The 15343-nt window shown below is 39.6% G+C and overlaps 1 protein-coding gene across 1 annotated transcript in view; it reads left to right on the plus strand.

The window, feature by feature from the left end:
• Positions 1–892: 892 nt before the first annotated feature.
• Positions 893–15343, plus strand: part of LOC104279132 (synaptotagmin-1-like) — a gene marked incomplete at its 3' end in the record, with an annotated part of 49332 nt that continues 34881 nt past the window's right edge. The window contains exons 1-2 of the mRNA XM_009876319.1: positions 893–1061; positions 9314–9540. Coding sequence (XP_009874621.1) covers positions 893–1061; positions 9314–9540 — 396 coding nt within the window. The remainder of the gene's footprint in view (positions 1062–9313; positions 9541–15343) is intronic.

A 15343-nucleotide genomic window follows, 5' to 3' on the forward strand; every position in this document is an offset into this window, starting at 1 on the left:
ACCTGTCTTTATCTTACCTTTCATAGCGGTAAAGCAGGTTCATCCCAAGCCTTTTTGACAGTTAGAAAAAAAAGCAGATATATGAACCTGCTTAGTGTCTGTTCAAAGTCAAGAATATGGCTCTGCTGGGCTCTATAACGTATGAATAGAGGTAAAAGATCAAGTCCTAAGGAACTTTTTACAAACAGAAAGAATTTGATTATTTACAAGGCAAATAATTACTTTATATTTTTACATTTGGCATTATTTCACATGAAAGATGGTAAATTTCTCTGAGAATTTCACCACATATTTTAATAAGGTGGGGAATGAAAATCTGAACTGACAACAAAGCTGACAAGCATCAGGACTGTTTCAGTGGGTAGGTTCATCAGTTCAGTGTGTATGAGAAGTAAATTCTCTTTACTCTGTTCTATTCCATACTTCAGTGCTTTGTCTTTGTGCATGAATTCTGTTCACAATTTTGCTGGCTGGATAATAAAATGGAAGGAGTCAGGAAAGAAAAAGGATAATTGTTAAAGCTTTAAATTAGAAGTGAAAAATTATTATCAAAGTAGCTGTACTGGGTTTGCATGGCAAGGTTTTGTAGTGGGGGCTATAGGGGTGTCTTCTGTAAGAAACTGCTAGAAGCTTCCCCTAATTCCAAAATATCCAGCTCAAGCTGGCTCCAAGACAGCAACGGCCAAACCCATTCAGTGGTGGTAGCACCTCTGGGAGAACATATTTAAGAAGGAAAAGACACACAAAAAAAGAAAAATGACGCATGCAGCCAGAGAGAAGAGTGAGAATATGTGAGAGAAACAACACTGCAGACACCAAGGTCAGTGAAAAAGGAGGGGCAGGAGGTGCTCCGGGCGCTGGAGCAGAGATTCCCCGGCAGCTCAGGGTTGCCATGTGCACTGGGTATCCTCCTGCACGTAGCTCCCCGCACTTGCAGGGTGGAGCCCTAGGACCTGCTGCTGACGTGAACTTTGCTCCTGGCAAAGATGTAGCACGGACCTGTGGTCCTGGGAACGTGCTGGCAGCAAATGAAGCCCCTGTGGTTTCCTCTGCCCACACCAGTCAGTGATGTAGACCAGTGCTCCCATGGTGTCTTCTATGTGATGCTAACCAAAATAATTTTATTCTATGTGTATTAATGTCTGCATCTCTGCAGTTCAGGTATTATTACCTACCTCCTTTATAAGACACTCTGTGACTTACTGGTGAAAAGTGCTGTCTGTGAGCCATTTTTATCTGAGACCTTCTAAATGAATATTAAATCTCATCAAGGAGTAAAACTGGTTATTACTTTCAGTGTGAACTTAGCATTACTCGAGTGGTTGTTAATTCTTTTTAATAGTAGCAGTTCTCCTTTAAACCCTAATCCATCATGTAATAGCATCCTGTGTTAAGTTTGTATATGTTAACAGACCATTGGCTTACAGACAGATACAGTTTCTATAAGTTCATCTTCTCAGAAATCACAAATCAATTCCTTTTTTTAAAGGACTTTAGCCCTGCATAGTATTTTATTCAAACGTGTGCCAAATTAATTTGGATGGCAATTAAGTTTTTACCTAGTTTTGGAACTTAAAACATTCAACATGTACTAATTCTGGCATGCAAGAAATGTTATCGCTGCTTTGAAAACTGAAATACAAACCTGTCCCTCATATTTACAGGGCAAACCTTGTAAATCTGACACAAATAACGTTTCCAAGTGTTGAAAAACTGAGAAGGAAGGTAAAACAAAACCAATGTTCACGTAAAATGAATAGTATCAGCTAAGAAAAACAAATATATATGGGCATAATTGATTTTTTCCTCCTCCTCAGTTTCATTACTTTTTAGTCTTATTCTCTTGATTTCTGAGTACTGGGATTGATAAAAATGGATTATTTTCTCCCTTTCAAAATTCCAGTTCCAAGTAGGAGGGAGTTGCACGACTTTACTTTTTTACTGTTTTTTTCCCTTCAGACTATCTACTGAAGTTTGAAGTGCATCCTATTGTATATGTCACAAGAAGAGTGAAGTGTATTTTAACCAAAAAAAAGAGAATTGTCCACATGATGGAAAGCAGTCCTCTCAAGCTTCTACAGATTTGCTTGTAAGAGTTGAGTATTAGCCCCATGGGTTGTTTTGCCCCTTCTCAGGGAAGTATTTGGCCTCAGCTGTTGTTGATACATAGACTTTTTGGAAAACCTGCAAAAAACCTGTCTGGCTTCCAGGTCTGGGTGGAGGGTGCAGCTTTCTTCATCTTCCCCAGCTGCTCAGTGTACCCAATGCTTTCACCGGCAATTTTCTAGAGCCTGAATTCATTTATTTTAGTTTAAAAGTTTTATGGCAGCAGATATATGAACCGACAGGAAGCATCAGTCTAAAAATATTATCTACTTGATTAGAATTTCCACTGAAGTCTTTACCTACAATGTTTCCTGTAGTGCCCTAGAGGTGTTGCCCGAAAGGGAGGGCTGCTTTTATTTGTCATGCTGGCTAGTGTAGTGTTCCTTCACAAGAGACACGTTTGTGCAGCAGGGAGCTGGGCTGCTGGTTCATCCTCTCTGAGCCATTACGTGCCAAGTAGGGGGATATCCTTCCTTCACAGAGGGCAGTGGAAAAAGACAACCAGATTTGCTGGAGGCAGGGGAAAGCAGGAGTAGGCAGGAAGGACTTGATGATCTCAGAGGTCTTCCAGCCTCAATAATTCTGTGATTCTGTGAAGGCTGGGAGCTGGGAGAGGGGACCAAACAGCCCTGCGGAAGCACAGCACTGCTGGGAAGGGCAGCCAGGCACCAGAGACCACAGAAGGGACCTTCCCAAGGAGGAGCCGTGTGGCCTCCAGGGAGGCTGTGCAATGGTAGTTGAGCTGAGAACAAGCTGAAGACCAGCAATGACACAACCAGCCCAGCAGAGGGGAGATCTGTGTTAACTCTCTTTTCCTCATAATCTGTTTCACTTTGGTTGAGAGGAATGGACATGTTAGGGAGCTATTTTGATTTTAGTATTTGTACTCATGAAACCTGACATTGGAGCTTGAAGGCCTTTGTGATCTCTCTGAGGCACTTCCTTCAAGAGGGAGACATCTCAGCAGCTTTACTTCCTCGTTCTGGCTGCTTCACCATCCATCCCATCTTACTGGGAAACTCCCCTGCCTTGCTTTTTCACCCACATGTCTCAGTAGATGAGGGGCAGAGGATCTGATGAGTCTGAGTGATGAGGAGCTGAGGGAGAGAGGGAGCAAAACATGTTGGAAAGGAGAAAGAGATAGTGACTGAGACAGAAATGGTTCTGCTCTGCAGAAAGAAGATACGCTGTTGGGTAGATTGGTTTTACTGTGACAGAGAACCTGTCACATGACCTAAAAGGTGAATTAATACCAGTAATAATAAACATAAATGACCTGCAAATTCCATCAGATTCTCAAGCAACCCAAGCACCTCAGCTAAGTTTGTAGCCCTATCTAGGATTACTGCTAAATTCAATGTCAATTTATTTGCAAAGACTGAAGTGTTCAGTCACACAAAGTTTGCATAATTTTGCATGATAACGTCTGACAAAGAGGCTATAGGCAGGAGTGTATTCAATGCATGAAGCTCATCTGATCAGTGCACTTTTACAGACTGTTTTGCATGTGGGGAACTTTCACTGTCAAAACACACATCTCTTAGCTCAGTTAAAGCTTCAGCAACTTCCATAAACTATTCATAGAGATAGTCTTATGTAACTGCATATGCTCATAAAATAGAGAAGGGGAGGGAAATGTCAGCATGAGACATTTGTTAAGATACTTAGTAGTGGTTCCTTCTAGTGTTGGGTCAAAGGTAGCATCATTAACTTGAACTGCGTAAAAAATCTGTGGTAAATGTAAGAAAGTGAAAATAATACTTTCCAAATATGCTATTAAAGCAAGAGATTGTGCATAATAGTATTTGGGGTGGAAATGCAGCTGTATAAGCCTGAAGGCTAGTATTTAAATCACCAGTGTTCGTAAGTATATATTTGCAGTTTTTATCCTTCTCTTTTACAAGTCTTTTTACTGTGTGTCAGCATTTCCTGTTCTTTGCATCGATCACCTTTGTATTCCTTCTGCTGTAAATAGTGACATCTATTACCTGGATCTTTGCTCTCAGTTAATTTTCTTTTTTCTTTAAGTAACTTCTAGTGAAAGTCAAATTGATTCCCAGAATGTGGCAGCTGGGGAGTTTCTCTACAGAAAATCTGAATATGGTTATATATGGGGTTTGCTTCATGATTAGAAGTTAAGTGCAAAAAGCTAAGATAAAACTATGGGTTAGCAAATGAAAACTGCCAGTGCTCTCTCATGTTCAGGCTACCAGAGCTTTAGATTAATGTGGCAGCGGGGGAGTTTCTCTACAGAAAATCTGTATATGAATATGGTTATATATGGGGTTTGCTTCATGATTAGAAGTTAAGTGCAAAAAGCTAAGATAAAACTATGGGTTAGCAAATGAAAACTGCCAGTGCTCTCTCATGTTCAGGCTACCAGAGCTTTAGATTAATGCAGTGCGCTTCACATACGACTGCTCGGCAGTTGCAGCTTCCTGTTAAGTATCATGTCCCCTGTGAAACACAGATTATTAATATTTATCAATTCTGACATGCCTTTGGCCTCCTTTGAAGAGTAACATGGAAGCTACCATCATTTTGGTAGTCCTTTGCTGTCACGGTTTAAATGGGGATGTTTAATTGCTTAATTGGGAGTTGTTGGTTTGGTGTGAAAGTCGTCATGTTTTAATTCAGCTGCTCTCTTCAGTTGTTCCTTGACCTTCCCTGTCTTTGGGTTCTAAGTTAATAAAGTTTCTTCTGACATTGCACACAGAAAGGGAAGACCATTATTAGAGTGAAGGATTTTATTCTCTTTTACAGACTGTAGCACTTTGATGCTGTTACACGTCTTGTGACTTCCCTCTTACTGTCTTTCCTCTGGAACCAAATGTCCTCCGAGGCATTTGATAATTTTAGATCATCTAACAAGAATGTCAGTTTTAGACCCAAGGCCTGTACCTCTCCAAGCATTTTGTGTAAGGCCAAGTAAGGATATCTTTATATAAGGAATGTAATTTGTAGCTCTTAAGTTGGATAACTTGGTAATGCGTCTTTTCATTTGAATCTATCATATTCAGTGGAACAATGTTTAATGACAAGTTGGCACACAAGCTGTATTTAGTGCAGCACAGTACAAGCAAATCAGTGGAGTGAAACAGTCCCAAGGAGCCAGGCCCACACTGCAAAGTTTGTGGAGGTAATGCTTTGGTTTAGTTTTGCTCCTGTGGGCCAAGTGACTTCTGCAGTTGGAGCACCGTTGGTTGAGCTCTGGGAGCGTGTATTCCCATGTGGTCCATCGCGCCCTCCCAGATCACTGTGATGCATGAGTTCAAGCATGGTGTATGGATATGATCTGGAGATATGCCTCATAAATGTGCTCCTAAGCCCAAACTAAAATGATAATGTAAGTGTATCACAGCTGCTGTATTTGTGAAATGCTACAAATGCATCAAATGAACCACGATACGCACACAACCCTGGCTGGCATCAGTGGAAGGAAGCAACAGAGAGGGATGAGAGAGAGCTCACAACTCCTTTAGCTCTATCCATGTTTGACTGATGTTCAATGCAAAATTGGTGCCCAAAATCCCGGTCAACACGGTCCTAGAGTTTACTATTTTCAGTGCCCTGCTGTTGCTCAGGAGTAAGCCATCCATTTCATTTCCTCTACATTCTCTTTTTACAGACAAATTTTGTTCCTGCTCTTTTGAGTAAAGTCCTAGAGCATATCCTGTTTGGATTGGATCAGTAAGACTAATTCAAGACCTTTGTTACTATAGCAGATCCCCTTCTATAGATTTGTCTTTTAAGAGCTGTGCATGATCACCAAATCATATAGTGATTGATGATGACACCTTCTTCAAAATAAGTAGTCTGTATTTGCCCACAGGAGCAAAACAAAGAAAATAGCATTGAAATACCAGAAAGTTTACACACATATTGATTATCCTTAAACCAATAGCTTTTTCCTTCATCTCATAGCAGGGGGGTTGGACTAGACGATCTTCTGAGGCTCCTTTGAACCCCTAACTTTCTGTGATTTTGTGATTCTATGAAGTATAGCTTGTTTTAAAGCACCCCCTTGTGCAGGCACTGGGTAAGACAAGCTTCGGGCATCCTGACGCCTGGGTTGCTTGGTCGATATTTGTATTTTTCGTGTCACCCACCCTGCTTTGTCTGTCACAGAGGTCTTTTGTTCAATGGATCGTGTCCAAAGACCTCCTGAGGTTTCAAGCTGTGCTACAGAACCTCATCAAACTGATCTAATATAGATGGAGATAATCTTCAAACTGTAGATTCCCTTTATTGTCCATTTAAACACTGGAAAAATTAAATTCTTTGAAGATCTTGAATAAGTGTGGGCAAAGTCCAAATAGAATTAACCAGTGTGAATCTCCAAAGAGAGCTACCATGCAAAACCAAGAAGATACTGTCAGTAAGTTTCTTATAGATACTATTCACAACTGGTAAAAAAGCTGAAAAATTAAAAGCTATAGACTTGACTCTTCCAGTGACTGGTGACTTCAGTCATTTCATTCTGGCCTGTCCACCTTGAGACAACTTCACAGAAAACTAATTTTTAAAAACTTACCATTTTCTGAAATTCAAACTCCACTGGCAGTGTCATGAATTGAGGAGCACAGATATGAAAACTCTCAAAGACTTTTAGTAATTTTGGAAAATCTTGTCCTTATTATGTAAAATTATTAACTTTTTAAAATTTTTAAGTAATTCTTTTGAAAGGAAACACACATCACTTCAAAGCCAGTGATAGCTGTATGTTTCAGTTGTATTAAATCTGACACTTACATCCGCTTATTGGGCAATCTCAGTTAATGACAGTGTTCGAATGAGCATCTCCTTGGAAGAAATAGATATTGGGGGGGAAAAAAAATCCATTCCTTTTAGCTTTTTAAGACCTGAATGTTGAGGACATTTTGGAAATGTCCCGGTTTTGGATGACCCAATTTTTTTTCTTTCTTACTTATGCTTTGTTTAATAAAACAGGAAGCATACTTTCTTCGAAGAAATAAATAAGGAATTCTGCAAAATTCTTGGTGTCTCAGGTATTAGTTTGATGATCACTTAATTGCATCACAAGAGCTATTGGGTGAAATTAAATTTCCAACAGATTAGAGCAGAAAATGCATTATAAAAAAAAAGAAGCTGAAATCTCTGCAAGTGTTTCAAATGCTCCCCAAGGCACCCTACCTTGTTCATGCTCCAGAGAAGCAAGGCAGCGGTGCCAGAATACCACTTTACACAACAATTCCAGCACAAAGGCACCTGACTACACTGCTTACACAAGCTTTTTAATCTGTAGGATGCATATATATATATGTCCTATTAAGGCCCACATTCGCTGTCTCCTCAATTCCTTGGTTCTCCCAGTTTACTGCATTCGATTTGTTCCTCCTCACATTCCTCCCACAGTGCCATCCGGCTGGCAGAATCCCATCTCATATTCTTGCTGCTCTCCATGTTCACTGGCATCATGATTCCAGTGCTGTGGGCAAGGCAGCAAAACAAATAGCTGATAAATTCGAGGGCAGCGTTCATTTCATATTGACATAACTCCTGTAGATTAACTCAGATATAAAGTACAGTTTTATGTAAATACCATTTCCGATGCTAGGGATCTGACAGGCTAAGTACACCTGTGAAGTTTAGGATTTGAGGTGAGCACACCTTGCCTGTGAAAGGTGGTAGCTTTGCATTTATGAATGCTAGATGAAAAGAAAATGCAGAGATTTGCAGGAGAGACAGTTGTGCTACAAAGTGTTACCACACCAAATTTGAAGATGAAATGAAATCATTAATGCACGAAATACAGATTTTAAGTTGTGGTAAGTGCAGATCTAATGCAACTTGAACTGCAGAATTGCTACTGCTGACTCCGTAAAATGCATCGCATAAACAGCTGTTAATCTGTTCACTGTTTATCTTTTAACGTTTGTTTAGTAATCAGTTTTCAGTTGTTCTACATATGGTAAAGCTTCCCTTTTATAGCAGCTGCATTTAGTGAACATTTGGAGGCATGAAACTGTTACAGAAATTATTGTGTAACTCTTCTGCATTATTTTCGTATATGTCATCAAGGACCTTTGCATAAAAGATCTCAAAAATGATGATTAAATTTAGAGTGTGGAAGGTATAGATGCTGTTCTCCTCCTGCGCTGGTAATTTGTAGTGGAAGTTCCTTTGACTGTGCTTCACACTCTGCTTAGCTACTTTAAGCAATTAATTTTCTCTATTTATACTGTCCGTTCCCTTTTGTGATTCACTGATGTCAACATGTCAAATTTGATTCACTCTTCCATTTTGCTCTGTGTCATATTAGAGACCTTTAGGTTATGTGCTGAGAGAGTATCTTGCAGACCTGACTGAGTCCATTTTGGGATTTTTAGACAATGACAGTTTACAAGATTTCAAGTTTTGTCAGGTGTTCTGGTTAAATGTGGATATCAGTGGCTATTAGAGCTGATTTGTGTGAAGATAAATCTCTTCCGGAGTACATGTGTTTAAGTGTCATCTTAATTCCTTTTTTCCAAAAAATCCTGGTCTTTAACAAGACCATTTTAACATAGTAAGCATTCTCTGTTATTTATTCATGCTTCAGCTGCGTTCAGCACGCTGAACCGAATGAATAAACGGCACATAGGCTTTTCTTTATAGGAAAGTATAGACGAGAGTATAGCTACGTACTGAAGCTTTGCTAGCATTAGGGCACGATGACGAAGAGGGCAGATGCCCTTGGATTGGACAGTCCTTTGCCCTTGGTCAGTCTTTACTGACCTTGACCTGCGTCTGTTGCGAGGAGCCTGCGAGTCTGTCAAGTCCAGCAGCGAGCAGAGGAGAAGGGCTGCTCATTGGAACTGACTGCTTGGATCGGACGCCGTCCCAGAAAAGGGAAGTTCCCAGTCAGTTCCTCTCGGTTCAGACACAATGCCAGGTGGGTTGGGGAGATGATTAACGAAAAAAGCAAGTAATTACCTAAATGTGTTGAGCATTTCACAGATTTGCACAGTGCAAATGTTTCAGTCATACTGTTTTCAGATGGTCAATTTATCAAAATAGCTGCGAGTTTCATACGTGTCACCAGGCATGTAAATACATAGATGTGTTAAACTGCTGTTGTGTGTGCAAATGCTCTGTTAGGAGAAATGTACAGATGATGACAGGATATTTTAGAAAGGCGTTTTCATTGAAAAAGGCTTAGCTGTGAGAGAAATGTGCTTGTTTCTAAATTTAACTCTACTAACAGTTTACCACCTTCTTTCTGTCTGTGTTTCTTTTTCTCTTCCAGTGCCACCTTGGGCCTTAATAGCCATAGCCATAGTTGCAGTCCTATTAATCCTTACCTGCTGCTTTTGTCTCTGTAAGAAATGCTTGTTCAAAAAGAAGAACAAGAAGAAGGGAAAGGAGAAGGGAGGGAAGAATGCTATTAACATGAAAGATGTTAAAGATTTAGGGAAAACCATGAAAGATCAGGTAAAGTACCTCTCCTTTTCTTGAACTCAAGTTGCATTTGAAGGTTTCTGTTTGATGTGTCTGGAAAAGGTTTGGCTTGTTGCCACAGTAGTGGCTCTGTGATGAGGGGATCATCTTCTCAGTGATATCACAAAAGATGAATTGGGTGTGACATCATCGATAAAGCAGTCAGCTAGTTTCCCTACTCTGCTTAAAAAAAAAACTGAGCAGGCATGTAATGACTCGTCTGGAATGAGCAAGCTTATTGGTTGTCCCAAAAATAAATGTCCTTTTTCAAGACTTTGACTAGGACCTAGTACAGTGTTTGTATATCTTTCTAGCACTATTTCTGAGCTTACATGATAAACAAAAGTAGCTGTGAACTGTAAACCTCTTTTTACACAAAAGCAGAAGTTCAGAAGAGAAAGAAACAACAGCATGGAAGAAAGAACGAGAAGCAAAGAAACAAAAAAAAAGCAACCAAAAAAGAAGAGCACAGGGGTGAACAATGCGATGATGTTGGGAGAATCCATTTTCTACTAGAGAGAAGGAGATTAAAGATAGCAGTAAGTCAACTGAGTATGTTGGAGGAAACGATTAGCATAATGCCCTTTGAGCAGCATCATTTTCATAAGAGCAGAAAAGCTTGTCCTTCAGATCTGCTTCACGCAAGAGAAGCAGAAGGTTGCAGGACCTAAGCCTCAGGGCCATAGACTTGACTAATATGTTCCTGAAAGAAAACAAAGGGTTTTTTAACAGGGTTTTAGTATTGTCCTTCCTGTAGCAAGTTGTTGAGAATAAGCAGAAGAATGAGGAAATAAAGTTGAAGTATCCATGTGTCCTCACTGCATTGACAGATTTCCTAAGCTAAGAAGACAAAGAGATATATTTTTCAAACATAAAGTGCTGAAGAAGTTTAGAGAATTGCTTTGCAAAACCCCTTCAGTAGGAGCCAATAACTGCGAAGATACTGCATGGTCAAATCTGGGCTCTCAGAACTCCTGGTAAGGCTGAGACAGGTCAGTCCAGAAGCTCTTATCCAGCCAAAGAGAAGATAGAAGCATGGCCAGGAATTAGCAGTTTCCTCCACAAGTTGGGATCTGGTACAGAGGAAAGCTGGGCTGAAGGCAGGTTGATTAGAAGTACAAGCCAGAGCTGGGAACCCGAGGACTAGGGCCAGCTCATCGGGAAAAAGATCCAAGAAGAGAAGCCTAGAATTCTACGTGGGCCAAGAGACTCATGGAACAGTCCAGCACAAATGGTGACGTGCCACTGTACAGTGATGGAGCAGCCACTAGTGTGGATTATTAACAAGTCTCAAGAGTGCTGGATCAGGTGAGCGTGCTTCACCAGGCATGTAAGGTGTGAGGGGCAAAGATCAAAATCAAGAGAGTGGATGAAGAAGCCTTACAAGTCTGATGACTACCTCCTACTGGATCATATGAGTGGAGTCTGAAAGGAGCTCGGATAAGGAGAGTAAAATAATGGATAAGCTTCAAAGATACAGGGGCATCAGAGCTATTTTCAATTTCCATTATCAGACAAGAGGCATACTCATGTGTTTATATGGTTGTAGGCAATAAAAGGCAAATTTCTCTACAGATTTCTCTTACTGCAACTAAAAGAGTCCTGCACAGGCACAAAAAATGAAGGGATGGAGACCCTTGTATCCACGTTGCAGGTGGAGCGCTTCAGATAATGCCTTGGTGCTCAGCTTCAACCTCGGTTCCATCTGGAGAGAAGATGCTTCATGTGCTTCATGCACTTTGCTAACGTAGATGCAGCCAGTCCAAGGTTAGGAAGATTTGTGAGGCCAGGCTTCAGTAAACAGCAGAGCAGAAAATTTTCGTTCTCCCTTGAAAAAAGATTTTACGCTGATTGTGTTTTCCCTGTATGATGAATGTGAAACAAGCCCCTTTTCTTCAAGCAATTTGATTTAACATTCATAGATTCCCTGTATTTGATTTATAGACTTTGTTCTAGACTATTAGTATTAAGTAATTGTGAGATATTTTCCCCTCAGCAATGCATGGAAAATCAGATCAATTGTTGGAGTACCCTGGGCTACTGTTAGCCAACTCCTCCCATTGAACCAAGAATAATTTGGAAGAACTGTTAGATTATGCTTGTGGAAAAATTCCTTGAGATGTTCGTAATGTTCTACCAATGATAACAAACCTAATACTTTGTTGTATGACAAAAAAATGTGCAATTTGTTGATTGATATTTATGCGGAATTTGTTCCATAATATGTAAGGCCATTGTTGTATTTACAATATATTATTAAGTGTTTTTTAATTATATTCATTAGGACCTGGATAAATGACCATGGATTCTTGAAAAGTAAATATTTTGAATGCCCAACTACATTACTTAATTACTGTTGAAGTTCATTTCTCTCTTTTTCTTGGGGAAATTTGATAAAAAGCTGAATCATGCATATCTCATCTACAAAGAGAGCTCAAACTTTGAAATGTTGCACAGATAGTTATTTTTAAGATGACTCCATTCAAAATATTCTGTATAGTTATTTAAACATACTTTTGCCAGACATTTTGGGATTTAACCAACATCTTTTATGTTGCACAGTTAAACCTAAGCAGGGTAGATTGTCTTGATGTAAATGTCAGACCTTTAATAAGTGGATGGATCACGAGCTCATCAGCCAAGCTTCTTCTTTGTCGTCAAGGATTTCAAAAACAACACACTTAAATTAGTCCCTTAAATTCATACCTAGTGGTCTGATAGTGTACAGATTTTAAGCCCTTGACATTCTTGACATGACTTTGACCAACTTTGACCACCTAGTTTGTGAAATTTTAGAATTTTTTCTGTATGACTGATTGTTTATTCTAACAATTTAATTTTGAATTATTATTAATTTTGAATTATTAGTGTAAATTCTAATATACTTAGCTGAACTCAATGCAATGCTAAATATAGAATATTTCAGTTGAGAGAATTTAACTGCTTTAGAGGCTCTGGCATAAAATAGAAAAGGGAATAACAGGGAATAAAAAGAATGCCTTTTGGCTCTTTAAAGAAGCAAATTTTAATGTCAAAAAGAAGGATTTGAAGATCAAGATGTAAATCTAATGCCATTATAAAGGGCGGCATACAGTACCAAAGATCTGAAATGTCAAAAGAAACGATTAGTTCAGCCACTGTTAGGCCTGAACCTACAAGTACTAATTATTTTCTACCTTCAGCTGTGAGTACATAATAGCAGTTGATAGGCACTTGGTGTATGGCAAGATCCTAGTTCCCTAGGCACACGAAACTTGAAAGGGAGGAGCATTTGGTAAGTTCAAAGCATCAGCTTCTGGGAATATATTTTCCGTTTTAGTCTGCTTTTGTTTGTCAAAGAGAACTTCTGACCTACATGTAATGCTGACCTGCATACCCATGCCCAATCATTATGGAGCCACATCGCTTGGCATAGTTAAAGATCCTCTTGACACAGACACTCGGTCACGTCAGCGATCACATGTGATAGCTAGATATTACAGAAACTAGAGTAAAAATTCGGTCTCTGTTAGAATATTTGTGCTTCAAAATATCCACTTTCCTGAACGCAACTGCAAATGAGAAACTATTTATGAAATAATACAGATTCTGAGCAAATGTAGGTGAGGTAAAGTGGGAGATGAGTTGAGAGTAAGGTGAGGTTTTCAGTCTTGAAACCTGTTTCCATTGCAGATACTGGTTACTTTTTAAAGTAGAGTATACAACTCCACCAAAGGCCACTGGCAGGATTAGATTCTCATTCCAGGGGAGGCAAATTGTTAAGGGAAGTATTGCTGTTAAAAGGTCATTTCTCCATGGTTTTTGCTAATGTTTGTGTGTGGATGTTTTAATTTTTATTTCTTCCTCCTATGTCCTCCTTGTCTATATTGTGTCTCATGACTGTTCTGGATTGTCACTTGCGGTAGGTTTATTTTGCTCTTTGGACGCACCTAGTCTAAAGCTCTGATACATATAGTCTTCTGACAGCTCTGGCTCCTCAGCTGAGATTTATATGTAGTAGCTTTGATACACACATCAAGAGGCTGAACTAAATTGATTGGGTATTTTTTTGGTTGGGTATATATAGGAGGGCAAAAGAAAAGAGACTGTCATTCTTTTTGTAGTTAAAATATCAAGGCAAACTGTACTGGAAAGCTCAAGTTTAAAATTGATAGGCACTTAAAAAGAGCTTGCTAATTTTATTTCCTTTTTGTATAAATGTCACCGTATCAGAAGTAGAGGAAAGCAGTGTGTATTTTTAATGTCTTGGTTTCTAAGTGTTGCTCAAATGATTGGTACCTCATCAAACTTGCTGTGGGCTCGCACATCATCTCAGTACAGCGCCCACACTTTAAGTTCTTAGTGCTCCACACCAAACTCTTTTAAGTGGTCTTACTCCAGATTTCCGTGGGTGCAGCACAGTGATAACTAACACCGTTGTTTTTATGAGATCTTCCCATCACAGTTTTCATCTTTATAACTTTCCAGTCTCTGTTAATGCCCCAGTGGCTCCCACTACTCTTCTGTTTAGGGAAAAAAAAAAATACCCCAACACACAGCTCCAGAGACAGTATAATAGCTGCTGATTTGTTTGGTCTGAATTTAATGCATTGGTACAGCAAAATTCTTGCTTAAGCTCAGCCTGTGGGCTGAGGAAAGGAGTAGATGTATTCATTTCAGTCATGAACACTGGCACTGAAAAATTACTGAAATTTAGCCCTATTGCTTGGAGAGTAATTGTTGCGGTGGTCTGAACATTTTATTAGGTCACAGAGCATTTGTGGAGAAGGAGATTTAATAGCTCAGTCCTTTCTCATTGCATAAGGCTAAAACACTGTCACTAGTGAAAGATTTTTGGCTTACAATGAATGTGTCTGCTAGGTGAAATAGGGGATTTGGGATCAGGTATGTGTACTGGACTGGAGTATGAGGAACATATTCTTGGCTCTGGTACTGACTTACTGTGGCTCTTATGTCCGCCATCTGACTTCTCTATGTTTGTTTTTCCTTTACATAGGCCTTTCTTTTACAGGAACATTCAAACTAATTTTCATGTATTAATAGCAGTGAAATATCACGACGTTATATAATAACATATGAGAGGTGCAGTTGCACCTAATTGAACTTCATCATACAATGATTTTCTTACACTATTTCCCCTTATGATTTTAGCTGTTGAACACCAAACACCCTTGCCTTCATGGAGGCAAAATACTGAAAGAACAAGCTTTTCAGTGTTAAGTACCCTGAAATATTTCAAAGTAGTTTGTGTTGACCTGGCAGTGTGAAGATGATAGCCAAAATGAAGTCACTAAAATCCACACTGCCATCCAGGGAGCCTGGTTTTCACTCAGAGGAACCCAAGCCTTTATTGCCAGAAATAATCGGAGAGGATCTTTTTGAGGGATAGGAGCTCTATTCCTGGCAGTGGTCTTTTCTGCTGCAATGTTTGCTCATGTGCTTGTTTGTTTTCCCAGTTGAATGCCTAGAGAATAGTGACTGTATTTATTCCACCATGCCACCTGTCTTGCTCTCAGCATGCCAATTCCCATTTGTTGGCATCTTCAGCCCATGGTGACATTAATGCTCGCTGTGGCTTATCCACCATGCAGTGAGACTTGCTAATTCACACTCAGAAAGACAGCATGTGCTGCAGAGCCATTACAGTGTATAAAATTAGTCAGAAGCAATGGGGACAAGTCTTTCATAGAAGATAAACCCAATAAATACGCTGTGGCAGTTGAAATGGGTTGACTGAGTCCCATTTGTACCTTGATTCAACCTCAGGCTTGACCAATTGCCCTGCTTTTTCATCTAT

This window comes from Apaloderma vittatum, unplaced genomic scaffold, assembly GCF_000703405.1.
Source record: "Apaloderma vittatum isolate BGI_N311 unplaced genomic scaffold, ASM70340v1 scaffold7169, whole genome shotgun sequence".
NCBI classification, from domain to species: domain Eukaryota; kingdom Metazoa; phylum Chordata; class Aves; order Trogoniformes; family Trogonidae; genus Apaloderma; species Apaloderma vittatum.